Below are 27652 nucleotides of genomic sequence, written 5' to 3'. Positions count from 1 at the left end.
GTAAGTTGTTTGGGAGAGTTTTAATTTCTTTACCAACACTCTTGTTTTGCTTTGTATTTAACTTATTGTACATCAGGCTTATCTGGATATGACAATGGGTCAGAGAATAATAAATTCAGATCAGTCATCATCAGTTTCTTACCAGTGGCACATGGTGAGTCAGGGCTGGGTACTGAACTGGAAACTTACAGGCTCAACGGCTTTGTCAAAAGGCTATTTAGTTTAGAGCAGGGGTGCCCAACTCCAGTCCTCGAGGGCCGCAGTGGTTGCAGGTTTTCATTCTAACCCTTTTCTTAATTAGTGATCTGTTTTTGCTGTTAATTAACTTCTTTTGAATTCATTTTAATTGACTTGTTTTTTAAGAAATGTTTCCCTGAATTTCTTCATCATTCCTCTGAATTGTTTCATTTCTTTCCTTAAATGGCACCCAAACAGAAGTGAAATGTGAAGTGAGTGAGCCAACAGGAGACCAACTAAGTCACGGCCTCAAACTCCAACCAATTTAACTCCAACCAGTTGCTTAATGAGGCTCTGATTCTTGTCATTAATTAAACCCATTCTTTAACTCCATGGCTGGTTGCTCCTTTTATTGTGCAATAGCAGACATTTCCGAAATTGTGGATTTTCTCTTTTCTAAGAGCAGATCAGCATTCCTGAGACCTTCACCTTTCTTTATTTTCAGATATTGTATGATGGTCACAGTTTGCTGGTCCTGTTTTGGCTCATTGTGTATCTCATTATTGTTTGGCTGCTAATTAAGGAAAAAAAGAAACAATTGAGTGGTCTGAGTCTTCAAGAGCAAGTCAAAGAAAATGAATTCAAAAGAAGTTAATGAGCAGCAAAAACAGGTCATTAATTAAGAAAAGGGTTAGAATGAAAACCTGCAGCCACTGCGTCCCTCCAGGACTGGACTTGGGCACCCCTGGTTTAGAGCAAGAATGCTGACCTGACCCACACACACACACACACACACAGAGAGATGAGTCTCTTTATATTATGTTAGGCCTGTCTATACATTGCAAGCCTATGCTGGATAAACAAGCTCAGACAACGAAAGAAGCGATGGCTTACATCCCAAGATGTGTTACAAGAATAGTACGGAAAATTTTAGAAAATTGTATTGCAGACCTGCCAGCAACTCACCGTAGCTACCCCAGAGGATGGTTGGGTGACCCATCCAGGATGGAAGTGGAGTCTTTCCCCAGCCAGGATGCCATAATGGATGGATGGGTTAAATGGGGCAATGCCCAGTCAGGATGCCTTATGATCCCTGTCCTGGGTGGGATGCCCCAAGAGTACAACAACTGGCAGGAGAGCATGGCAGGGGGGTAGTGTCCCTCATACAGAGTCCCAGTTTGGACACCTGCAGGCCTGCATGGGAGTTGGGAGTCTAGAGATGCAGACATGTAGGACTCCCTGGCGGACAGTAGAGGGCGCTGCTTGATATCCCCAGCTTTCTCAACCTGAAAGTGCTTGCAAATAGCTTTGTCACATCACCGGAACTACTCCCGGGTCCTCAGTAAAAAAAGACAGCACTGCCTTGTCCAGTTGAGTCGGAGGAAGGAAGGCAACACTCGACTGGAAGACAGAGAGAAAAGCCATTTTTAATCTTGTGTATACGAGGTAATTGTAATAAAACACCCTCTATTTAATAATAATAATAATAATACTGCATTGTGATGGTGTGTTTGTGTTTTGGAGGTTGGGGTTCAAAGACGTCTCCTAACCTTCACATCACTTAGGGTCTCAGAATCAATGCTGGGAACTGATTAATTAAAACCGTGTACTATAGCACATAGACCACTAATACACACTGCTTGAAAAAAAATAAAATAATGTAACTTAAAATTTAGATTTTTTTTGAGATTATAGACAAACGCACAATGCATAACAAAACATTCTGGATCTTAATGTCAAGGTAATGGAGGGAAACGTCTTCCTAGTTCCATTTTTGCTGAGCTGCATGAGGGAGTCCAGCGGAGACTAACATGAAGGTTCTGTCTGTCTTACCCAACATCAGGAACTCATAAAATCGTGTGAGAGAAAAGGAAAACTCTGACATGGGCAAAGTGGGAGGTTCAAGGTCTTCATTTTTAAAAACCACAGGAGATTTGAAAGATGGCTGAAGCAAATGAGTAATAAATTATTATTTAGTCTCCTTAGCAGAATGCTTTAAACTGGTCAGTCATGATAAGAATTCTCTCACACTGGTAAGAAAGCAACAGCTTTATTAAGTTAAAATGTCTGTGAAAACACAACTAATAAAAAGAGGGCACTTGACAAATAAATACAAGATCTTAAAGGAGATTTAGAAAATGCAGTAATGGAAAACTTTTAGCATAAACCAATCCTGTAACAGTTGCATAGATTTAAAATCCAGAAGAAATAACTTCAAAATGGTTTCATAAAGTTAAAAAAAAAAAAATACACAAACAATACTCATTTCTGTCCTTGGTCTCCAACTCTGTTTAAAAAAAAAAAAAAAAAAATCTTGTGTACAACCATTTTTAAAACAACTTAAAATTAAGGTATATTTATAACATTTTGTTTTATTAGCTTTTCTGATGTTTTTAAAATTCCATGAAATAATAACAGTATGAGCTTTTAGAGAGAAAAATGTTATTTACTGTAAAATGCATTTGGGATAATATAATCCTTTGAAATATGAACATCATAACATTCAGTAACAAGTTCTACTTTAGTTTTCACAAACTTGAAACAACAAAGAAAATATACAGAACCACAACGGACATTGAGGATCAGCCCATCGAAAGCACAGATCCAGAATAGGCCCAAATCTTTAACACCTATTGCTTTAGGGACACATCCAGCTGTTGATCTATTCTACAACACCAGTACCAAACTCAAATGAAAGTGCATAACATTCACTTTAAATTTTACACATACTGAATATCCCGTACAAAGAAGTGCTTCTTTAATCACACCAAGCAGTATCACTCGGTAATTTAAAACACATTCACAAAATGGACTGCTAGCTCTTACTGACATCTGAAAAGAGGCCGTTTATGGAAGACCACTTAAACCCTTATTGCTAATTTAGGGCAAAATGAAAAGCGATGAGTAGAATGTCATGTCATTTGCTAAGCCACTTAAACCAGACTAGGGTACAGGGAAGTGTTGGTGCCTATCCCAGCTAGCCCAGGCCACAAGGCAGGAACATACCCTGGGCAGGACACCAGCCCATAGCAAGGCGGACACTCACGTCACCATTTCACCTAACCTGCATGTCTTTGAGCAGTGGGAGGAAACTGGAGCACAACACGCAAACTCCACGCAAGGAGGACATGGGACACAAACCCTGGTCTCCTTACAATGAGGCAATGACACCCACACTGTGCCACCGTGCTGTAGAAGCTTAAAAAAACAAAATAAAAATAGCATTAATAATAATAATAAAAATCCCAGTTACCTCACTGAGACACAGACATTGATTGCTACACAACGACAAAGGTAGATATAAAAATATGATTTACGTATTCATTAGTAAATCAAAAGAAATACAATTTCTAAAAAACTCTTTCAAGGCTGCAATTCTGTTCTTTTACGCTGACATCACAACCCAACAGCCAGTGGCTTGGTGTAGACAAATGAGGTGAAGATGCTACAGTTGTACTATACAGTGATGTTCAATGTAAGTTAAATACTTCACATTTTCCTCTGTAACAATTAGAATTCCCAAAAAGGAAATCTTTTCTAAATTACTTTACACAATTTTCTTGGGGCAACTGGAAACTGCTTAGAATGGCTTGTTAAAAAAACAAATTGCAAAATTCTTTATAATGTTCTGCTTCTATAATCTGCCTATCAGACCAGCATTTACCAGATAAAATACAGCAGGAGGCACAACACTACAATATGAAGATCATCATCATCCTGTGCCACCGTGATAGGCGATACAACAGAGTGTGCATGAATTTCAAGATGTGCAGTTAAACAATACAACCCAACAAATAGCACCCATTTAATTTAATAAAGCTGAAGTACTTTGAGATGTTTAATTAATATATTTTTTGGGTGTGTGGGTTCCTCAGCACTTTTCCCCAAACACTGTTACTGAAGCTGATTAACCTTTCTAAACTCGTGTGGATGTAACTGGCCTGGAGTTCCAATTACAGTGAGCTCCAGCCTCCATCCAAAATATTTCCAACAACTGTGAATTTAATTAAGTGGACATATTAAAAAAAAAAAAAAAGAAAAAAACGTCCCTTACAAGTTCTTTGGTTTTTCCATCCAAAATACATTAACAATCTGGACAGTTATGTAGGTGGCCAGTCACGTTTAAATGGCTCATTACGTACTGCAGACTGGCTGCATTTAACACTTCGTATATACAAAGGTGGTCATGCGAGTATTCAGTCACAATAATAGTGTTGCATTTATTATTTTAAAGGAAAACTGCAAAATGTCAAACTGATGATGCATTTTCAAAAGCATGACTGTTAAAACAATATGGGATAGATAATCAAGAATATCCTTATTTAAAAAGAAAGCTTCTCAGTTTTGTATTTATGAAAAAGGAGGATAGGGAGCAAAATACATTTTTCCCAGCTAATAAAATCACAATGAATATCGCTGCTTTCTCATCTCTACAATATTGATATGAACCATAAACCACATATAACAATCTCTGGTTTGAATACATTACAAACGGAAGTGAAACTAAAAAAGTGTATACCGGTTTACTGGAGGGGGTCAGACATTTCAGTTTTAAAGGGCCATCCATGATAACCCTACCATCTGGATCACAGAAGATCATCGGCTGCCCTCTCCCCTCCCGCTGCCTTAGCAGAGCAAAAAACCTCATCAAGGACGGCTCCCACCCTGGCTCTGATCTCTTCGACCTGTTGCCTTCAGGGAGGCTCTACAGGTGCATCACAACAAGGACAAACAGATTCAAGAACAGTTTTTTCCCCAAAAGCCATAACCATTCTAAACTCACACATGCACTGACTACACAGTCTAACCCCCCAACCCCTGGACTTCCTTCTATCCATCAACTGTGCAATATCTAAATGGTATTGATAATAACTGTGCAATATCTGTATACTGTACAATATCATTACTCTCAGGATCCAACATCCACTACTCACTGAACATGATCATCATTATTGTGCAATATTTTTTATATTATTTAAATAATGTGCAATAACCCAATAGTGCAATAGTTATTTATTCTTTCCATATGTATTTAGCATCGCGTAACTTTTTTTTGCAACTTTTTGCACCATTTGTTTATTTGTTTGTTGTGTTCTACATATATGTCTGCACTGGAGGAGCTGCTTTTAATCCCATTGTACATGTGTATAGTGACAATAAAAGGCATTCTATTCTATTCTGTATTTAGATCATACAACTATCAAACATCTACTTAAGAAAACGGGTTATTCCTCAAGTTATTTAATGAGGAAAAGTGATGTCGTACTCCTTTACGGCCATTAGAACAATGGATCATATGACATTAGAATTTAATTTTCAGAAACATGATTTTGAGAAATTTGCTGGTCTTCCTAGCTTCAACACTATAATCTCAGAATTGTATAGCTAATGAGGTAGCAGAAGGTGCAACAAAGGCGGATACAATTTAGCATATACGCACATGATATTAGCTTAAATGATAGGAGTAGACTATGTGCAATGTTCTTGCTTAATTAGACAACACATAACACAATACAAAAACGAACGTGGTTTTGATTTTTCTTCTGCAAGGCAATATTTCAGTGAGTCAGTTTTCAGAATATACAACCAGCAATACATAATCCTCCAAAATAAACAACAAAATCAATGTAAGGCTTATGAAAGAATAAAATACAGTATTGAAATTCTTGTTCCCTATTATCTTTTGCATGAAACAATTTCAAACAATGAAATTCTTTAAACATGCATGAAACACTTCAAAATTTTAACTTCAAGTCAGAATAATGCCAGACATAATATGTATATGCATTTCTGCAGGTGTCCCATTTTGAACATTAAGACCATACATTTTTTCGTACCTGTAAAGTGACCTTACACTTGAAGAGGCTAAATTGAATACCTTTATGCAGCCAACATGATGAGAAGTTAAAGGATTACCAATAAATATTACGACAAAAAGGACATTTCCCCCGATGTTAAACATGGGGCATGTGCTCAGCAATCTGGCACTCTCTGAGGGGATACATATGAATAATCAATATCAACCCAAAATATAGTCAATAATCCATATTGCCAGATATTTTAATTGAATGTTTTCCCATGCATGTTCGCTTATCCTTTTGACCAACATGAGTGAAGTTATGTAAGGTAGTTGTTATTAAAAAGAATGCTGAGACACAGCAGCTCTTAAGTTCTAAGTAACCAAAGCTTAAGAATTTGTGTGTGAACATAAAGGGACAAAGTATTTATCAAGTACTTTTGTGTTAAAAAGTGTCAACGTACTAAAAAGTTGCATTAAATAACACAAACCGTACATTTCTTTGCCCAATGTTCTTTATCAATGCAGTTTGCAGGTGGTTCATTTCCTAAGAAAAATACACACTGTGCACAACTTAAGTTTTCTGTTTCATTTATCCATATGCTGTTAACATTAAGATACCATGCAAAAGAATTCCTCATCTTTTATATTATGCTACCACTGCTTTTTACATCTTAATCTGCAACTTTAAATACAAAAAAAAAAAAACAACAAACAAATGGAACAGCTTGAACAGGTTCCACTGATGAGGCCTTCCCAAAGAATATCAGAGAGTCTGCAGTCCTTGTATCCATTCCATGATCTGTTTACAGAGCTTACAAAACATTTTAAAATTAGAAACATACAGTAGGTTACAGCCACTGATAACAAATAAGACTGGAGTTAAAGCACCAGCAGCACCCATTCCTTCATTTATGATCTCATTCTTTCAGATTGTATGGGCAATGAAGAAACAGACAGATACAAACAGCTTCATAAAGGGTAGCCACAAGGCTTGGTAAGTCACTGACAACTGCAAAAAAACAAACCAAAAAATAAACAAACAAAACAACAACAAAACCACTTTGCTTTTAGTAATCCCATTAATGCAGTAAACATCATTTTCTTTTCCATCTCATATCTATGTACTTTATACCCTTTCTCCATCATGAACACTGTACCACCCAGTTCAAGCCATTAAAGTGTCACTGCCCCTTGCTAAATAATCCACCAAGGTGACAACTGTTCTTATAATTTTTGCCCCAAATTTCAAACTAAAAAAAAAACACCCACCCTATTCCTTTTGACACACCGGATAGCACTGCTGACTCGTTAGAATTCTAGCCTGGGCACCGACTGTGTGGAATGTGCACTTTTTCAAACTATCTGCATTGGGTTTCCTTCCACATCTTAAAGACGTAAGTGTTAGGCTGACGGACAATGCTAAACGGCCCAGAAGAGTGAATGCAACTGTGGTGTTCTTGCATCTGCTCCTGCCAAGATAGGCAATAGCCCCTTGTGACTTTGAATTATGTAAGCAAGAGACTCTCCTGTTTCGCTAGTAAATTATCCTCAGATTCTTAGGTGAAAATTGTACACATTTCCTAGTAAAAATCTATCATTCTGAAGGTGCACTTAAGTATTACCCAAGGGCAGACAACTAACAATCATTAAGGACATTTTGTGATTGAAAGTACACCATATAAATTCACAAAAATAAAAAAATAAAAATTTCACTCTCATACAAAAGCGACTACTACTAGCATTCTTCAAAATGTTTGTCATCATGTCAAAATTAAATTACCATAATCTTTTTTTCTCAGCTGTACATTACAACCAATAAGACAATTTTAAAAATACATTTCCACAAAATACATTATTTCCTTAGAATAAAAAAAAAAAAAAGAATTCTGACAATGTACTCAAAAAAAAAAAAAAACAAAAAAACAAAAAACATGAAAAAACCCTAATATTTAAATGAGAATGTGCACATGGACTCCAACTTTGTCCTTTACTGTCAAATGATGAAAGGCAATTACAAAACGGTTCCCAGTGGTTACACACTTCAATAGGGTATATACGTTATTAGGCACAGCTGTCAGAAACAGTGCATTTCAATTCATTAAAAAAAATGTGGAAAGCAAAATTGGACATTGGGAATTGTTTCAAAGTTGTCAACATACAAGGTGCATCCAAGTCATCTGCTGCTTTACAATCATCTGCAGGATAATCTATTTATTATTATCATTACCATATCTGAAACCTAGTAACACTGAGATTTGGCAACAATAAATAGGACTGAAAATGCATTTTGCATTATGTAGCAATTGCTTTGCAGAACAATGCACCACTTTAATAAGGTCTAATAGAATACGTAAGTTTTTATTAGACAGACGTGATTGAAAATGATCACGTGTTCATAGCAAAATATTGTGAAGATGGAGCTTCCTCTCTTTGTTCATTACATCCATTTGGAGATGCACTTACAAGGTGGGTTGTCTTGAGCATGGCTGTCTGCAGCTTGGTCAGTACTTCTGGGTCACCACTTTTAACAACTTCTAAAAAGAGGCTGGTGTGCTCTTTCAGAAGCTCCAACTCGTTCTGGGTTTTTCGGCTCTGTCGTATTAACTCTTTAGTTCGTAAAGTGATGCCTAGCAAACCCGACTTGCTGAGAATGTTATAAGTATTGCAGAAACGTTTTCGTTTATTTTCTTTAATACGTGATAAACTGTCAGTACTGTCTTCTTCATTCCTAATGTTTTTAGGATCACGGACGGGTAATGGATTAATTGAGGGGCAGTTGGATATGAATTCTGGTAGACTGGAAGACTGCGGTGACATTTTTTCATGAAAGTAACTGGTTTCAGAAGGTTTATCTATTACATCATTAGATTCATCAGTAGTTAAAACATCATCCTTTGCCTGGTGCCAGTCATGTGAAGGCTGCTCGATGCCTACGTCATGCATGTTGACAACAGAACACTTGTCAACAGAAGCACTACTTTCTATGGTTATTGCATTATCTTCCTTTTCCCAATTATATGCTGCTGTTTTGCTTTTAGCTGGCAACTCCTGTGAAGAAGAGAAGGAAGTGGCCTTTTTCGATGTTTTATCTCCTGGATGTGGAGCTATTTTTGGATAGGATTTTAACAATGGACGATAGTTTCCCAATCTCTGCTTTCTCTGCTTCAGTATCTTTTGCTGGTTGCCAGGATTGGAAACAACAGGTTGCAAAAAGACCACCTGAGGTTGTGGGATCATTTCGAGTGAGGGATGGAAAGCCCAGGGTTTAATCTGTGGGATAGCATTATCTGGCTGAATAATAAAAAAAACAAAAAAACATTGTTAACTTTTCACAGTTAGAGATGCATCAAAAATGTAACAGTTATTCTAAACAAAAACAGTATTTACATTTTAATTATGCAATCAACCTTTTTTTCCATTATATTTTCCCAACACAATTTTCCCAGTGATCACCATAGCAAAGTACACTAAAAACAAACAAAAAATAAGATTAAGAGGCCTTAAAACTTTATATATATTCATTATTTGTACAACAAAATATATAATTTTACAAAAATTATGCTATGTGGACCTTCCATTTTCTGGAAAAATAACTTAGTTTTACTTAAACGGTGTAAGTACAGTACATTAACTTTCAATACTTTATTTGCAGGCAGCAAAATAGCAGGATTCAGGGTTTAAATCACTTGACAAGTCACTGTATATTTAGCGTTTTTGGATGCTCTTTCTATGTTATATCAATTGACGATTCTAAATTGACCATCAGTGTGCATATATGTACGTGTGTGTTTTACTAGGCTCTGTGAAGGAGTGGGGTCATTCTGGGGATGGTTCCTGCCTTGCACCCAACTTTGCTGGAAGAGATTTCTAATATGCAAAAGCCATGGCCTGGATTGAACATGTCTGAAATTGTTATGTCTATGCTTTGCTTGGAGATGACCTTTACTCTTACCCCATATTATCTGGGACAACGGATTAGCAAATAGATTCATGTGCTGATATATGGCCAACTGAGTTGTGGCAATTCATACTTATGGTTGTGGGCCAAAGGAAAACAACAGGTTAATAATGTTTTAGAAATTGCCAAAAATAGTCGCAGTAATAATTCTTCTTTATTATTATTATTTTTTCTTCACAGGGTCCTGCATGTTTTCTGACCTTTTGGAGACCCTTTTAATGTTTGTTTTGATCGATGCTGCTCCCTGTAGCTAATTCTTATGTATTCAGCCTGAACCGCCTTCCTTACACCAGTGTTTCTGAACCGTTATGGTTGCCTTTTTACATTCATTGCTGACCTCATAGCAGCAATTGCGAACTGCAACCTTGGTGAAACAAGTGCAATCAGGGGTCCTCCTTGGTGAAACAAGCTCAGTTAGAAACAGGGAAACATATAAGGCAGAGCTTCCAATCACTTAGGCGACCTGCTGCGACCCACAGAGCCTCAGGCGTAACAACCTATACATTTTCTGATACGGCCAAATAACCGGATCAAAACGGAACCATAAGTTGATGCATGCCCAATAAAGGAGTAATTTCCGAGCTTAAACTCCCTTCTTCCTTTGCTATTTCATCTTCAGCTCAATTCAGCCCTGAAAACTAATGGCTTAGGTTTTCAAAGTAAATGCCCTCTGCTGCTCCAAGTTTCTTTTCCAATAACTTCTTTCCTCCTGTTTCTGCTACACTCTAACTGGCATATCTATCTGGGCTAACAATTCAAGCATCTACCAGGACACTTTGGTAGTTGTGGTTCTTATTCAATGTGAACTAAAGTGTCCTGGTAGATGCTTGAATTGTTAGCCCAGACAGATAGATATATTTAAGCTATACAGTATATGAGATACAATTTGATAGATTGGTAGTTGTGGTTCTTATTCAATGTGAACTAATCTAACAAATTGTATCTCATATACTGTATAGCTTAAATTTAATATCCAGAAAGCAAAAAAGCACTGACTTTGTCCATAAACGGATTCTATTTTTTTCTGATTCACGATATCCAGCTGGAATAACCCCATCACCGGCATCCAAGTCACACTTAAGCCTGGTCTGAAAAGCACCAGTCGTAATAACCATACAGTACTGGAGGCTCTCTTGCTTTATTACACTCCACTTTGAGCACTTCACTACCCACGCCAATAACATTTCCATAACATCCAAAACAAGACCTCAAGAGAAATAAGGTGAAAAGGAAAGAAATAAAAGATACTGATAGTGGTAACATGTCAATCCAATGCAAAATAAATATGGCTTTAAATGATGTGAATTTACTGGTACCCTTGAAGGACTATAAGTAAAAGCAATGGGGAAGGAGAGACTGAAGTGTATGTTGAGAAACAAGCAACATTTGCATAAGGGACTCAACAGCAAACAAACAAGCAGGTGTCTAACCCTCTTCACAGTTAAGAGAGAGGGTGAGGACACAGAATGTTGGAACAAGGGCAGAGTTCTTTCTTGCTGACAGAGGCCAGTGCAAGATCCCAAATTGAGGGGTAGATTCATGTTGCTGTTTCAAAGTCGGATCTGACCACACAGTGAAACGTATCAGGCCAGAGTGTTTAATGCCTTGGAAAAACAACAATGCAATCTCTGGGAATGTCTTCTTATATTTTAACTGTTGTATAAGAGATTATAGGAATGTTTAAGGAACACACAATGCCAATAACAGACATAATAAAATTTAAAATGTTGAAGGGTAAAAATATAAAGATTTCTGGAATCCACTTTTTTATAATTCTGCATCTCTTGGCTTACAAAGTGTTCTTGAATAAAGCATTCAGATCTCAAAAGATGATATGCCTCTTCTATTTTATTTTCAAAAGCTTGCATTATATTTTTATTAGCCAACGGAATATAATTATATATGCTTACTCTGATCTGTTAGCTTAACCGAGTATACAGTACAGTGAAAAAGAATTTAGCCTCAGCTATTCTGTATTAATGAATATTTACCACAGTCAATGTGTTATCCCACTGCCAACGTAAACATAAGTATTAAAATAAAAGAAACCCTGAGTGAAAAAACAATACAGAATTTTAATACATGTCCTATTTATTTACAAAAGAACAATGTATATGCACCCAGGGTCTCATGTTAAAGATTTTGTAATAATCAGGATAGAATTGAGGCTGTAGAGGTGATTGAACCACTAGGGTCAAGTGACCATAATGTAATACAATTCTCAGTATTTTGTAAGAGTACAGATGCAAAGACTAAAATTGTTAAGTTTAACTTTGGTAGGGCTAATTTTGAGCAGATGCGACAATGTCTAAGTAGGATACACTGGGATAAGCTTTTAAGTGTGGAGACAGTTGAGGAGCAGTGGAACAGGTTTACATGTTTTACATGTAATGCAGGACAAATACATACCTAAATTTGGAATTAATAGGAAACTAAAAAAAACTCCACGGTGGATTAATAAAGATTTAAAAAAGAAGTTGCAAAGGAAAAAACTGCATTATAAAGGCATATAAGACTAATGACTGCAAAGTGAATCAGAGAGCGTATGAGAACATGAGGGAAACCATTAAGAAGGATATTAATTAGGGAGGCTAAAAGACAGTTGGAGAGGAATATAGCAGATAAGGCAACGAAATGTGCAACATAGTATACTTGGATACTAGCTTGCCAGTAAGGTGTTCTCCATGTAATGTATGCATATATTTCCCATTATTGGTCACCTATTTAATTCCTAAAAGGTCTCAAGGTATGTTTAGCTTGACTGACAACTCTAAACTGAACCACTGTAAGTTTGAGCATACAACATACACCAGCACAAATCACAGCTGTATTACGGTATATTACTAAAGGCCATTGTCCCACAATTAGTCTCTGTCTTATATGGCTTCTGGTTTAACACATGATGCCAAAAACAATGAGGTGCCATTAAAATATTCAGGCCACCTTTATTAAAGTATTGCAGCAACTGTAAAGCAGAAAAACAAACAGATTCAGTGCACCCAGATCTGATAATGTAGTGATCTAGCTTTTCAAGGGGAGTCCACTAGTGCAGACTGGCTTTTTATTCTGAATGTTGCAATATAGCTGTACCCTGCCACTGCCCATTGGACACTTCCAAAAACAATAAAACAAGTTTGTCTTTGACCTGCCTACCTCTTGTATGCTCTTTTACTTTGCTTGATATTTTCATCCTGTCATGGTCGTACCTACTGAAAAAGAGCTTAAATCCATACAAGCCACACATGCTGGCACCACATTTCACTGCATTGTTATTAATATGTTTTACTTTTTTTACTCTCATTGGCTTTGCAAAGCTTATGACAAAGTGCTTATGACAATGTTACGTGGGTCCTGTTTTGCAGCATTCTGCCAGTGACCATCGTAATAAATGTATTGTAATTTATCTTGCTGCTGCAACGACAGCTGTGAGGAATGAGAAGCAGCGCTAGGATGGCGCTTACGGGAGTGCACATTTTGTGAGGTTTCAGAAAAGCCGAGTGACAGGGTTGTGCTCTTGTGTCCAGGAGGCTCAGAATTTTGCTGTCTCTTATACTTAAGTAACAGTGCCTTAATACCACTAGGATTTATTTATTGCTTCTTACTGTGGCTGCTGCTATGGCTTTTACCATAAAAATAAAGATTTAAAAAAAAAAAAAAAAGAACATAGAAATATACATCTAACATCCAGTACTGTATTGTTAACCTAACTTTCTTTCTAATTTGAATATACAAAGCTTATTTTTTGATTAATTTGACAGCAGTAGTCTGCATCAAAACCTACACCCATATTCATTATCTTACAGCATGAAGTTATGGGAAAGAATAGTGGAAGCTAGGTTAAGAAGGGAGGTGATGATTACTGAGCAGCAGTATGGTTTAATGCAAAGAAAGAGCACAACAGATGCAATGTTTGCTCTGAGGGTGTTGATGAAGTATAGAGAAGGCCAGAAGGAGTTGCATTGCATCTTTGTGGACCTGGAGAAAGCATATGACAGGGTGCCTTGAGAGGAGTTGTGGTATTGTATGAGGAAGTCGGGAGTGGCAGAGCAGTATGTAAGAGTTGTACAGGAAATGTATGAGGGAAGTGTGACTGTGGTGAGGTCTGCGGTAGGAGTGAAGAATGCATTCAACGTGGAGGTCGGATTACATCAGGGATCAGCTCGGAACCCTTTCTTATTTGCAATGGTAATGGACAGGTTGACAGATGAGATTAGACAGGAGTCCCCGTGAACTATGATGCTTGCTGATGAAATTGTGATCTGTAGCGAGAATAGGGAGCAGGTTGATGAGACCATGCTGAGGTGGAGATATGCTCAAAAGAGGAGAGAAAAGAAGGTCAGTAGGAATAAGACAGAATACATGTGTGTAACTAAGAGGGAGGTCAGTGGAATGGTGAGGATGCAGCGAGTACAGTTGGTGAAGGTGGATGAGTTTAAATATTTAGGCTCAATAATACAGAGTAACAGGGATTGTGGAAGAGAGGTGAAAAAGAGAGAGTGCAGGCAGGGTGGAATGGGGGGAGAAGAGTGTCAGGAGTAATTTGTGACAGACGGTTATTAGCAAGAGTGAAAGGGAAGATCTACAGGACGGTAGTGAGACCAGCCTTGTTATATGGGTTGGAAACAGTGGCACTGACCAGAAAGCAGGAGGTACGAGTTGGAGGTGGCAGAGTTAAAGATGCTAAGATTTGCATTGGGTGTGATAAGGATGGACAGGATTAGAAATGAGTACATTAGAGGGTTGGCTCAGACTGGACAGTTGGGAGACGAAGTTAAGAGAAGCGAGATTGCATTGGTTTGGATATGTGCAGAGAAGATATGCTGGGTATATTGGGATGTTAAAGATAGAGTTGCCAGGCAAGAGGAAAAAAAATGAAGGCCTAAGAGAAGGTTTATGGATGTGGTGAGAGAGGACATGTGATGGGTGTGACAGAGCAAGATGTAAAGTATAGAACAGGAAGATATGGAACAAGATGATCCATTGCAGCAACCCCTAACGGGAGCAGCCGAAAAAAGAAGACGAAGAATATTGTCTGGGTGTTATTGCTTCGCAGGGAACTGGCTGACAGGTTAATAATATCTCACTCAACCTTCACTCCATCATGCTTGCTGTACTGGAAGTTATTAACTGACTGACACGATGCTACATTCAGATTTTGTATGGTGTGGGTGGGTGTACATTCATAAAACATGTTTTTCCAACATAAAAAAGCAACTTGCAGTAGTGTCCATATTTCCTAACTTACTCATTGCAGTTACTGCATTCATTTTATAACAAAGTCACCTAGAGTGAATGAGGCTGTTTTTGTTAACCACAAACAGACATATTGTTGCCTTTTCACTCCCAAAACCCTGTGCAGCATCTATCCAGCATTGTGGCACTTCACTGGGGACCCCAACTCCTAGATATTCGAATGAGTGATAGTGCTTTGTGGCATTCACAGATTCATGGAGAGCAACAACCCCAGTAAACAATCTTGTGTCCTATAGCTTTGTGGCACCCCTACTGGATCACAATGAATACATCTGTTTGAAATATGCACATATGTTGTTCGTATCTATTCGGCTATTAAAAAATACTTTATAAAGAGAACATAAGTGGTGTCATGTTGGAAATCAAAAAGTTTCAGAATTTGCAGCATTTCAGATTTTGGAATTTTGGATTAGGGATATTCATACTGTAATGTCTCTCATATGAGAAACACCTGGAGCAGAACAGCGACCTCCTGATGAGATTATTTTTCTCAGGTGACCTGGGAGTGTCTGGGATTCTGAAGTGAAGGTGGTCTGGTCTGAGCAACTCAAGCTTTAACCATCACACCTCTTGCCAAGTATTGCTAATGATCTACAACCTTGCGGGGTACTTTTAAAACTTGGGAGTAAAAAAGAAAAAAAGGCATGAGCATGACAATTATAAATAAGTATTACCATGTTTTTTCTCTATGAGTAAATTAAGACAATACTATGAAGTAAAACAAGTTAAAACAAAAATATCAAATACTTTATTTTCAAAATCAAGTTGAAATAATACACATAATTAACTGACTAAAAAGATCAGCAGTGTGCCTGCAGCACATTTTTCTGTTACTTATTAAGATTAATGGCTCACTTTGCCTGGTAATCCAATGGTTTGCTGAGTGAATTGGTGAACTGTACTCATCTATTCCACTGGCTGCCAGTAACATCTATTTTTGGATATACAGTGGAACCTCGGTTCACGACCATAATTCGTTCCAAAACTCTGGTCGTAAACCGATTTGGTCGTGAACCGAAGCAATTTCCCCCATAGGATTGAATGTAAATATAATTAATCCGTTCCAGACCATACAAACTCTATTTTTTTTTAAAGTTTTTAAGCAAAAATAGTTAATTAAACCATAGAATGCACAGTGTAATAGTAAACTAAATGTAAAAATACTGAATAACACTGAGAAAACCTGAACAACAGAGAAAACTAACACTGCAATAGTTCGCGCTATAGCGCTACCAACCGCTGGCTAAAAAACACTTTTTAATGAGTTTTAAGCACAGGGAAAAAAATGAGCATTTGAAAAAATCCGTAATTTAATAAACCAACAAGAAAAAGTAACATTGCAACAATGCACGCTGTGAACCGATCGCTGTAAACAGAAGTGAAAACAAAATCAAGCCCAGTGCATTCTTTAACCGCCTTCCTACCTTATGCGTCCAGCTCTCTCTCTCGTGCTGCCTGTGTGTGTGTGTCTCTCTCTCTCTCTCGTGTGTGTGTGTCGCGCTCTCTCTCTCTTGCTCACTGCACAGGAAATGCACAGGGAGAGACTGAACATGTACAAACTGAAAGGGAAACTGGCTTGTTCGTTTACTGAGTGTGTGGTCGTGAACCGAGGCAAAAGTTTGGCGAATTTTTTGGTCGTAAACCGATTTGTACGTGTACCGAGACGTTCGTGAACCGAGGTTCCACTGTACAGTAGTGATGTGTCGGTCGCGAACAAAACAGCTCTTGGAGCTGGCTCTTTGAAGTGAACGATCGGAGCCGTTTTTTTTCTTTCAAACTGCATGGGATTGGTCAACTACACAATGCGTGTCTGCACTGAGCAGGAGGGGGCGGGGCGGTGCTACAGACAAACACAGCACACACACGTTCAGAGAGAGAGAGAGAGAAACAGGAGGAAAGGAGACATGCGCGTCAAAATGAGTCACCGTAGGAATTACATTGATAATAACAAGGGCATAGTGTAGAGCGTGCAAGGTTAAAATCTCATATCGAACAGGCTTCTACAAATAAACTACACCGGCACATGAGAACTGTACATCCATCAGTGCAGTGGGAAGAAAAAAAGACAAGCAAGTGAACCTGCTACTAATGAAAGTGACAGTTTGTCTACTGCAACTATTGAAAGTGCCAGTTTGTCAATGTCTACACCGTCATCCAATATAGCACCACAACCACCTAGACCTACAACCCAGAGCTCTATGAGACAGTTTGTGCAAAAAGCTATGACTCCAGTTAAACAGAACACAATTGATGAGGAATTGGCTAAAATGATTGCATGTGATTTCCAATCATTTTCAATCGTGGAAGACAAAGGATTCAGAACCTTTACTCATGCTCTCAATCCATTTTATGTAATTCCAAGCAGGAAAACTCTCTCCCAAAAAACTCTTATCCCAAACCTATAGGACAGAAAACGTGCTTCACTGCAAGAGAGAGTTAAAAAAGCCCCAGGAGTTTGCCTGATAACTGACTGTTGGACATCCCGCACCACCACATCCTACATGTCAGTTACTTGCCACTTTATTGAAAATTACAAAATGGTGTCCTGTCTTCTGGATTGTTTTGAGTTCAGTGACAGACACACTTCTGAGAACTTAGCAGAGGAGCTGCTCAAAGTGGCAAAAGAGTGGGATGTGGAAAACAAAGTGGTTTGCTGTGTCAGTGACAATGCAGCTAACATAATTAAAGCAATAAAAATCCTGAAATGGACCCACCACCCATGTCTTGCACACACAACCTGTTTGTGAGAGATGCTCTGAAGGTGATGAAACCCATTGTGGACAAAGTGAAGGCAATAGTGGAATTCTTCCACAGGAACACAACAGCCACAGAGAAGCTCAAATCTACCCAACGACAGATGGGCATGCCTGAGCTCAACCTCAAACAGGAGTGCATTACAAGGTGGAACTCAACCTTTCATATGATAAAACAGATTCTGAAGTCCAAGGATGCAGTCATCTCTACCCTGGCTGTTATCAGTGCACCAGTTGATCCTCTGAGCCAAGAGGAATGGGAGGTGCTGCAGGAGGCATGCATGGTTCTGGAGCCATTTGAGCAGGTCACTGTGGAGATCAGTGCAGACAGGTACAGTGTACAAATGCTATTACATTATTATTATTAATATTATTATTCAATTATTATCATTCTTAATAATAATAATAATAATTCATTACATTTATATAGCGCTTTTCTCAGTTGTTGTTGCATTATTGGTATGAAAAGTAGGTTAGACATGAATGGAAATAATATATACTGCTAAATAAAACAAAGCATAATTTTAACAGTTATTCTTTACTCATTTTCAGCTATGTTACAGCTTCCAGAATGCTGATCCTGTGCAAGGGTCTGCAGAGAGTGACAGCTGAGCACCAGACCAGAGTAACCACAGGAAAAGTGGCAGAGTTAGTGGCTGCTCTCTGTGCATCCATGGACAGAAAGTTTCACAGAATAGAATACAACAGTATTCTTTCAGAAACCACCATGCTTGACCCAAGATTCAAAAGGTTGGCCTTTAATGAAAACAGAGCAGCTGATGAAGCTCTTTAGAGAATAAGTGCAGCAGCAAGATACGGCCAACCAGCTCCAATACCAGGGGGCCAAGAGGGAGAAAAGGGAACAGAGGATGAACAAGAGGAGCCACAAGCATCTGCTGTTTGGAGGTTCTTTGAAGAACGAGCAACTGGTCCTGGAGACACTCAGAAAAGAAGGAATCCCTCAGCAGATGCAATACTGGAAGCGAGATCGTATCTTGAGGAGCCTCTTTTCCAAAGAAGTGCAGACCCGCTGAGCTGGTAGGAGACCAAGGCTTCATTTTACCCACGTCTTACGCATGTAATGGCACGGAGACTGTGCATTGTAGCAACATCAGTCCCCTCAGAGAGAATCTTCTCCAAAACAGGGCAGATAATAACAGAGAGAAGAAACAGGATCAACCCAACAAAGCTGAGGCACTTGGTTTTTCTTAATGCCAACCTTCTTTAAAGACTAGCTAAAACTGTTTCCTGGATGCTACTTTTTTTGTTTTACACATTATATTTTGTTCTGTGATTCTCTAAGCTTATGTTGTTTCACTGCAAATAATTAAAAATACTGGATCTTTCTCAAATTGAGATGGTTTGTTTTTTACCTTAAAATTTATTATTCTGTACCATGTTATAAGCCATATAAATAATAAACATTTGATATAATGTATGTTTTGTACGTTAGTAATTCATTTCACTTATAAATTTTACATTATTTTTGGTAATAAATTAATTTAAGCACCAAAAAAATCTTAAAAGCCACTTGGGAGACGAAAGAGCCGGCTCTTTTAAGTGAGCCGAGCCATAAGACCCAGAATTCCCATCACTAATATACAGCAGCACTGCTGACGTGAGTTTATTTACTACAAGCACAAAATCCCTATAGGATTAAAATTTAGCTTTTCATGAACATTCACACAACACATACTCAGAGTTTTCTCCTTGTGTGAAGAGAAGACAGATGTATAGGTAACAGCTAAATAACTTGTTGTGTCACTCATCTCTTTGCTGATGTTCCTCTTTAGAATTTTAGATTACTGTGATAAATGTATTGTAAACAAACTTTTATGTTAGTCTTTACTCACACTTCTACTCAGATCTTTGATCAATTTCAAGACATATTAATTAAATACGAAGGCTGGCAATTTAAGGAGTTGGTCACCTTTGCGTTACACTTTGCAATTTAGACCTCACTGCACAGTTGCCACCAGCATTTGTAAATTAGAGCAAATTTTTCTTATGAACAACGTTTATTTTTTTTAGTGGACTAGCTCACTTCCACAGATTATCTATATGATGTTAACTGTAGCCATTTTTTCTATCAATTGAATGCTTAAATGAATACTCTAAAAACTGTAAAAATCGGTAGTTGAATGTGCGTTTACTGAGCAGAACCAGTATACCATTTTACAGCATTATTTCAATTATTTCTGGTGTGAATCTGATTTAACATATAGTCAATCATTGCCTGTTCAGAGGTTTGCTTCATTCTTATATTCCAATAAATCAAGAATAGTACTGCTGTTCTGACTTGAAACAAAAAAGAATTTTTAGGAACATCACATTGCCATGATGACACTGTATCCAAGTTACCAACCATGCATAAATATATTAGGATAAAAAGTCAAAAAGCATCACAGTTAAAAGATCCATGAGTACAGTAGTCCTGTTATCCATAACATGCATATCAGGACTTACTCATCCCCAATATATCTTTATGTGCACAGTGTAAAATTTAGTATTTGTAGACTTTACTAACAAAATAAGATCTCCATGATCAGACCAAAAGTTGGAGTAACTATTCAGATGGTGTATCCACCAACTAAATTAACAGTTTTACTTAATAAGTAACTATTATTCTTATTTATTTTATCATATAGTTGAAGTGGTATACAGTACATTTCATATAACAGCATAGAGAAGAAAGATAATTTCTTTTTAAAATATTTACTTACATTTTTCAGAAGAACATTGTTCATAACAATCACTGGCGACAGTCCTGGGAATGTGCCACCAAAAACAGAAACATTGGCTTGCTGTGACCAAGATCCTACATTCTGAGGCAGGTGCTTCTGTACATCTTCAGAGTCTGTATGTTCCACTGTACTGAGATATTCTGAACTTGCATCTGGAGTTAACAAAAATAAATAAATTTTTTTTTTTTTTTTTTGCTTTACTCACAAATTCCATATATTCAAATATGTCACAATCATCACAAAAAAACAAAGCACGGTGGCAATGTTTAAAGGTGATGTATAGACTTAAAATATTTAATTAGTATTCTATCAAAAGGTCTCAAGGAATTATGCAGGATTTGTCCAAAAACAATCCTTAATAGAACTAAATATAAACATGTCAAGTTTCAATTTCAAGGGCCTAATATAGTAGTTTCCATTCCAGCCCTGAGGGGCTTGTGATTGCATGATTTTGTTTTAACCAGATTTACAACTCTCAATCAACCCATTGTTTAATTAGCTTGTCATTTCTTCCAACTGCATTTAGAAAACAGCAGCAGTATGTGATTTACATTCATCAGCAAAATGCAAATAATTAAAAATAAAATAAATATTTACTTTCTGTGTAGCTTGACACTTTCAAAAATTAAGTTTTCTAAATCTTATTGGAATGTATCCAGAATCTTTGTGGAGGGAAAAAAAAATCACTAAAAATTATACAAGTTTTAAAATTTTCATCATTGTCATTATGATTTTCATTCCACCTCTCCAGGTTTTCTGGTTATTTAAGCTATTATGTCCTAGTAACCAAGCTTGAGGGTATGTTACTGAAGTAGCTGCAGCTCTTCATCATTCAGAGTTATCTGTACCCATTTCTGCTTCATCTGTTACTAATTATCAGTATTAGGATACAAAGTAAAAGTAATGTAGCAATAAAAGATGAATTAATAGGAAATTACAAAACACCAGCAAGAACTTAAAATTATGTCAGAAATATGATTATTTAATTTCTTATGTATGCAAATCTTGCACTACTTATCTTTCATACAGTATATACAGGAAAAGACAATTAAAATTAATCACTTAGAACTGTACTCACTGATTATGAAACTGGTTGGAAATAAACCTGCAGCCACAGGGGTACTCCAAAACTCAGTTTGGAAACCACTGCTCTAATATGTGGGGCATCTCGTTTGTTCTGCCTGCTTGCTACTTTGTTGTTGCTCTCTACTTAACAGATATTCCCAGTGGATATTAACAACACTACCTGAACAAATGATATAATTGAGCTACTTAAGAAAAGCCCTATATTCCAGCTTTTTACACATTAGCAAATCAGTATGGTATGCTTGAAATACAATAATAATGGAAATTCTCTGAACTACAGGCCTATTTTAAAGAGTATTTCAGAATAGGTGTTATTGCAAAATCCACAAATAATAATTTTTATTTCTGAAAAAGTGTAACAATTGTTTGGGGTTCAACAAATTCATCTGTATGTACTGGTAATTAAAAATGTTTTATTCTACTTTAAACTATAAATGACCACCGTTCATAATTTTGTGTCAATAATATTTGATTAGTAACATCTTTACTACAGCACAAAAGCCACAGAACAAATATTGTGACAAACTGTCATCAACATATATAAAAACATATCTTCCATGCAGATAGATAAAAGAACACCGTATATTTTCCAAAAGATACGTTTTACCAAGAGTAATGCAACATATTTTTTATAAATCAAAGGAAGTATCATGATACAAAGTCAAACAGATTTAAAACAAAAACAGTTCCAGACTATTTTTACCTGAAAATCCAGAATCTCTGTCCAAGTCCCTCTTACTACAGTGTGCATGTAGATGTCTCTTCTTTTCAGTCATCTCCGGGTGCTGTCTTTCATTAGCTCTCTTGTAGCTTTCACATCTAGATTTATTATTCATTGCTTTTCTCACTTCTAGGGGTTTGTTTGTTCAGAGAAATCTTGCAACTCTCATCTTTATATAGCTTGAATATATTAAAATAAGGAAAAAATATATAGTTTACATTCATTACATTGAAAGTAAAAATGCAAATGTTGAAACCAAGATCTTATACTTTTAACATCTAATCAGATAAACTATTTCCTGTTTTGGCAAGGAAGGGGTAGAAGTAAAATTTAATTTTGACTACGATACATACTTTATCTGAAGCCATACAGTATCACAAATTTTTGGAACATACATACTTGTAGCTGAATAAAAAATTACTGACCATTTTCACAAATCTAATTAAAACTTAAAAAACGGACAATATAGCTGAAAAAGTATGTTAAAATGATAGGCCATGAAATTAAATCTTTCAACAAATATTTAGAAAAACGGGGAAAAAAATCTGTGTTCAAGGATATCTGCAGTGGTTGTGCTGTGTTTAGATCTGAAATGACCGAGAGCGTTGCCAAAGGCAAAGATGACTCAAACAATGAGCCTGTAAAAGTATATAAAATATACTAAGCACATACCATACAAATAAATGTGTTTAATGCACATGAAAAAAAAAAAAACTAACTCTCACAGATGACAGATAACTTGCATTAGTAGAATGATCACATGCACAAATTCTGTATTGGTCAACCATAACCTGTATTGGCCAGGTCTTTGGCTTACATATTATATTCTGAGAGGGCTGGCAAGATGACCCTGAGCAGGTGGGTGATTGTATAATTCAGCCAATGTGACCAAGAATTGACATTGGGTGTCTAGTTATCAATCATATTTACCAAAAATACATTCAGCTATAACAAAGAGAATTGAACTGTAAGCTAAAGAGGCAAAAAATGAAGTGTGTAGACAAAAGAACATGGCATCACATAAGTCATCAGTGAGGTCCCATAGACATATTTGTGCTTCTTCATAACATACATGAAGAACACACATTCACACAGAGAAGTTAAGTTTTTGATTATAAATTGTATCAAAACTAAAGAAAAAGCAAAACTGTTTATAGGTAAGATGAGGCCAATAATGAGTTGTATCAAAACCAAACAAATATGTGCAAAAAGTGATTTGATATTGATAAATAACAAGTAATACATTATTAATACAGTATAGACTTTTAAAAATGTCTGCATAATATACTGTATTGAGGACAATGTAGCTTCTAGCCATCCAAAGAACCTTGACAGACTTCATATGCTTCTCTCGTTTGTAAAATGTCTTGTGCTCTGCAGTATTTTCAAAAACAATTTTCCATGAAAGTGTTCTTTTGTGGTGTCCCAACATCTACTGCTAACTGTCGGTTGCAAATCATGCATACATAATGCATACAGTTGTTCTGTTAACATCCATTCACTCATTACGACTAGAAAGTGGTGCAGTCTGTGACGCAATTACTTATTGACAATTGAATGCAATTAGTATTAAAGATATAAAAGGATAATTTTAATATTCAATACTAGGGGGCTTCGCTCGCCAACCCCCCTGGCAAGCACTATGCGCCAGCCACTTCGCATCTCTGCTGCTCGCGTATGTGAATTTCACTTTCTCCAAACAACAAATCTTTAAATTCTTGCGGATGCGCCTCTTCATTGGGAAGAAACACTACTTTTCTCTGATGGCAACATGAATTAGACGATCTACAAGTCTCCGACTTAAAGATTAAATATGAACAATATTTGTTTTCTTTTCGTTGTTCCATTATTTCACCAAGTAATTTCCATTTGTTTGCGCTAATGCGATCTTTACTATCATTTTTTGAGACTTTTGAATTTTATTACTTTCGTTACCTCTAACCTTCCCAGCATGTGTATTACCTCTAACCTTCCCAGCATGTGTATCGCGCCAACGTTTTTGAATTCTTTACGACGTTATACTTTGTCATATACTTTTTGATTTTTATTTCTGGCCCCGGGCATGGTTAAATCTCTTGGCATACGGTCTCGTCTCGCGGGACGTGAAAGTATCACTCTGAAAAAGTAACGTCCTGTCCCATGATTTTTTTTATTATAATAGAGAGATATGCATTAAGCCATTTCAAAAATGGAGTGGCAAGGTGTGACAATAGTTCACACTACAGTCAACCTGTAAAAACAGCAAACCTGTATTTACAGAAATTTTCACTCAACCTTTGGCTTAAAGCAAAGTTCCTATCCATTTTAATAAATCCATAATACCGCTGTGCCTAAGAAACAAAATATTTACAGTGTAAATGATTACAAGCCAGTGATGCTGACCTCTGTAAAAATGAAGTCATCCGAATGTCAGATTCTTCAGCTTCTCAAATATGCACAGATTTTCTCCTTGATCCACTGCAGCTTTCTTACCATGCCACCAGGACAGCTGAAAATGCAGTAAACATGGCTGTCAACTATCTCATCTTGCAGCATTTACAGTTTCCAGCTATTTATTCCAACAACATCCAACATTATTCCATCCATCATCATTTCTACATTTAACACAATCATACCAGAGCTTCTTCACAGAAAATTTCTCAGTTTGAATCTGGACTATGCCACATTCCTTTTGATCTCAGATTTTCTAAGGAACAGACATCAGACAGTGAAGATGGGCAAACACCAGTCAGGGCTCCCAACCCAGAGCACACAGTGCCTCCTCAGGTCTGTGTTCTGTTTCCTCTCCTTTTCTCTTTTTATACCAATAACTGCACCTTCAGTGACTCATCTGTTAAACTACTGAAGTTTGCTGAGGACTCCACCTGGATTAACATAATGACAGAAGGAGAAATGGTGTCATATCAGAGGAAGGTGGATCAACTGGTCATTTAGAGCACCCTCAACAATCTTAACATGAACTCACAGAAAACTCTAGATAGGACTGTGGATTTTAGGAGTTATTAACAATGTCACGGTGAACAAGGTGATATTGTTTAAATTTCAAGGCACAGCTGTCACTCATTGTCAGAGCTAGAATGAAAACAGAACTGCTCTCATCACAAAACCTCAGCAGTATATGTTTTTTTATCCACCAACTTAAGTTTCATCTGTCCCAATCAGTGCTGGTACAGTTTTACTGAGCAGTTACTCAAAGATTCCCCACTTCTTCTCCATAACAGTCTGGTATGGAAATGCATCTGCACACTCAAAACATAAACTGCAGCATATTATTGGATAGCAGAAAAGATTTTAGGCCTGAATCTGGGCTCCACAAGGTCCTGTATACATCATAGGTTAGGAAATATGCTGGAAATATAAGCAATGACTACACTCAACCTGGCAACCATCTCGAAGTTATTACCATCCAGTTACTGAAGGCAAGAACTATGAGACATACAGTATGAATGGATATTTTCCTACTGCAGCCACTATGGTTAAGCACATTCTTGGATTCATCTTTGTCTTCTCCCGATTTCTAAACTCCTCCAACCAATCAAAAATTGATTTTTTTTTATTTTCTGTTTATAAGGACTTACTTGATGTATTACTCTGTAGGGGTGCAATTCTACTTGACTTATACTGTTTTATATATTATGTGTTATGCAATGTATTTTTTTACTACTAATGTATATAAATGTTGTAAAGTTGCCATGTATTCTTTAGTTGTACTTACCTTGTTAATGTGTAGGGTTGAAACACCAAGAGAAAGTCTTACAAACTTTGCTGCCTGGCAATAAAAGTTCAAGTTTTTTTAAGAATCCAGCATTCTAGGTTTAAACACCACACCCGGTTGCTTTAAGTGGGGACTCACAGGCGGTACATTCCCCCAGTATCAGTGTGATACTTTTTCCTTGGGTAAGGTACTCTAGTTTTCCTCCCACTTTCCACGGACATGTTAAGTTAAACAGAAACTGCAAATTGGACTTGAAAAGAGTACAGCAGAATAGGCCCTGCGGTGAATTAGAACCAAGTAACAGTGCATAAATTACGGAGTAGCTGTGATGCCTCCAGTAGATCCATGAGGAAATATATAGCAGGAAATAAATTTTGAAATGCAAATCATTACCGCAGATATCTACGAAATGAAAAACATCTTAGAAAAAAATATTCACAGTAAGATTCTGTTTATAAGCAAACCTTAAAAATCATCTGTTTGATATTTCCTAAAATAACCCTACCTACACTCATATCTTATAAAGCTACCGAAATTGATTATGCTGTCCCTTGCTAACGCCAAAATGTCCTGCTATGCTATGTCGGTTTACATAAAGGTCGCAACTGCGTCATATAAACATATTTGTTATTTAACCGTATTGACCAATTATTGATATATCTTAATTACATATGACGTGACTCATTATTAATTTACGAATAGTGCCAACTTGTAAAATTCTGAACACTAAAAATGTACCTTTGAATTACGGATTTTGAAACGTTAGACTGCCACTTCTGATTTTTCTCCCAGACATGTGGCCAAAGTATGTTATGCAGTTCAATCGATAACCCCGCCCCGCCTGTCTTATCCGCACAAGACCTCTTGGGCACAGGCTACACGGTCATTGCGTCACATGACAAGGGCGCACAAAGATCCCAAAAATCAGACAGTCTACATAGATCATTATAACAGAAATAACAACAGTAATAACAATACAATGTGAAAATGACCTATACTAACTCCACCGTGGGTGCAACATTAAGAATATTAGTTCGTAATGACTGGACACCAAAAAAAGAAAAGCACCCGATCACTCAGCAGTGTCGTCACCAGCCTAAGGATGTGCCATTAAATGTTGTCGCTTCCTAGCGTGCTAACAAACAAAACAACGTGGTACCCGAATTTAAGTACAAATATTTGCAAGTTCAGTACCTGTACAATGCTCCTTTGTAGATGGCGACTAACCTCCTTGGCCCGTAAGATCCGAAGTCCTACAATACCCCACTTTGACTTACGCACAGTACTTGTTATTGAAGAACAATTAACCGAAATGAAGCATATTACAATAATAAATAAAAACAAACAAAAGCGTGACCCATCAGGAATTGTTTCTTCTCAAAAGCAAACGCACACCAACGAATCCCAGACAGTACGTAACACTCGCGATATCTAAGATTTTTTTT

At 37.1% G+C, this 27652-nt stretch overlaps 1 protein-coding gene across 2 annotated transcripts; it reads right to left on the bottom strand.

Moving 5' to 3' along the window:
* Window positions 1–2211: 2211 nt before the first annotated feature.
* Window positions 2212–27652, bottom strand: cipca (CLOCK-interacting pacemaker a). Of its 2 annotated transcripts, XM_028821680.2 has the most exons (5): window positions 27402–27652; window positions 24875–24980; window positions 22475–22671; window positions 20665–20837; window positions 2212–9268 (listed from the first exon to the last, which is right to left on the bottom strand). In XM_028821680.2, exons 3-5 carry the CDS (start codon window positions 22605–22607, stop codon window positions 8363–8365), a joined length of 1212 nt encoding a protein of 403 aa, XP_028677513.1. In that variant the 5' UTR covers window positions 22608–22671; window positions 24875–24980; window positions 27402–27652; the 3' UTR covers window positions 2212–8362. The 2 variants fall into 2 exon arrangements, with proteins under 2 accessions (XP_028677513.1, XP_028677515.1); XM_028821682.2 differs by lacking the exons at window positions 24875–24980; window positions 27402–27652 and having other exon boundaries at window positions 22475–22677.

Source organism: Erpetoichthys calabaricus, chromosome 16 (assembly GCF_900747795.2).
Source record: "Erpetoichthys calabaricus chromosome 16, fErpCal1.3, whole genome shotgun sequence".
Lineage (NCBI taxonomy): Eukaryota > Metazoa > Chordata > Cladistia > Polypteriformes > Polypteridae > Erpetoichthys > Erpetoichthys calabaricus.
This window is presented reverse-complemented; position numbering and strand designations above follow the sequence as displayed.

What these genes read in the sequence shown, in the direction of transcription:
- cipca (XM_028821680.2), bottom strand. Translation starts at nt 22,607, where the DNA reads ATGAATAATAAATCTAGATGTGAAAGCTACAAGAGAGCTAATGAAAGA. An exon ending in CAGAGATTCTGGATTTTCAG is followed by an intron (nt 20,838 to 22,474) that starts GTAAAAATAGTC and finishes TGTTAACTCCAG; the next exon opens with ATGCAAGTTCAGAATATCTC. An exon ending in ACAATGTTCTTCTGAAAAAT is followed by an intron (nt 9,269 to 20,664) that starts GTAAGTAAATAT and finishes TTTATTATTCAG; the next exon opens with CCAGATAATGCTATCCCACA.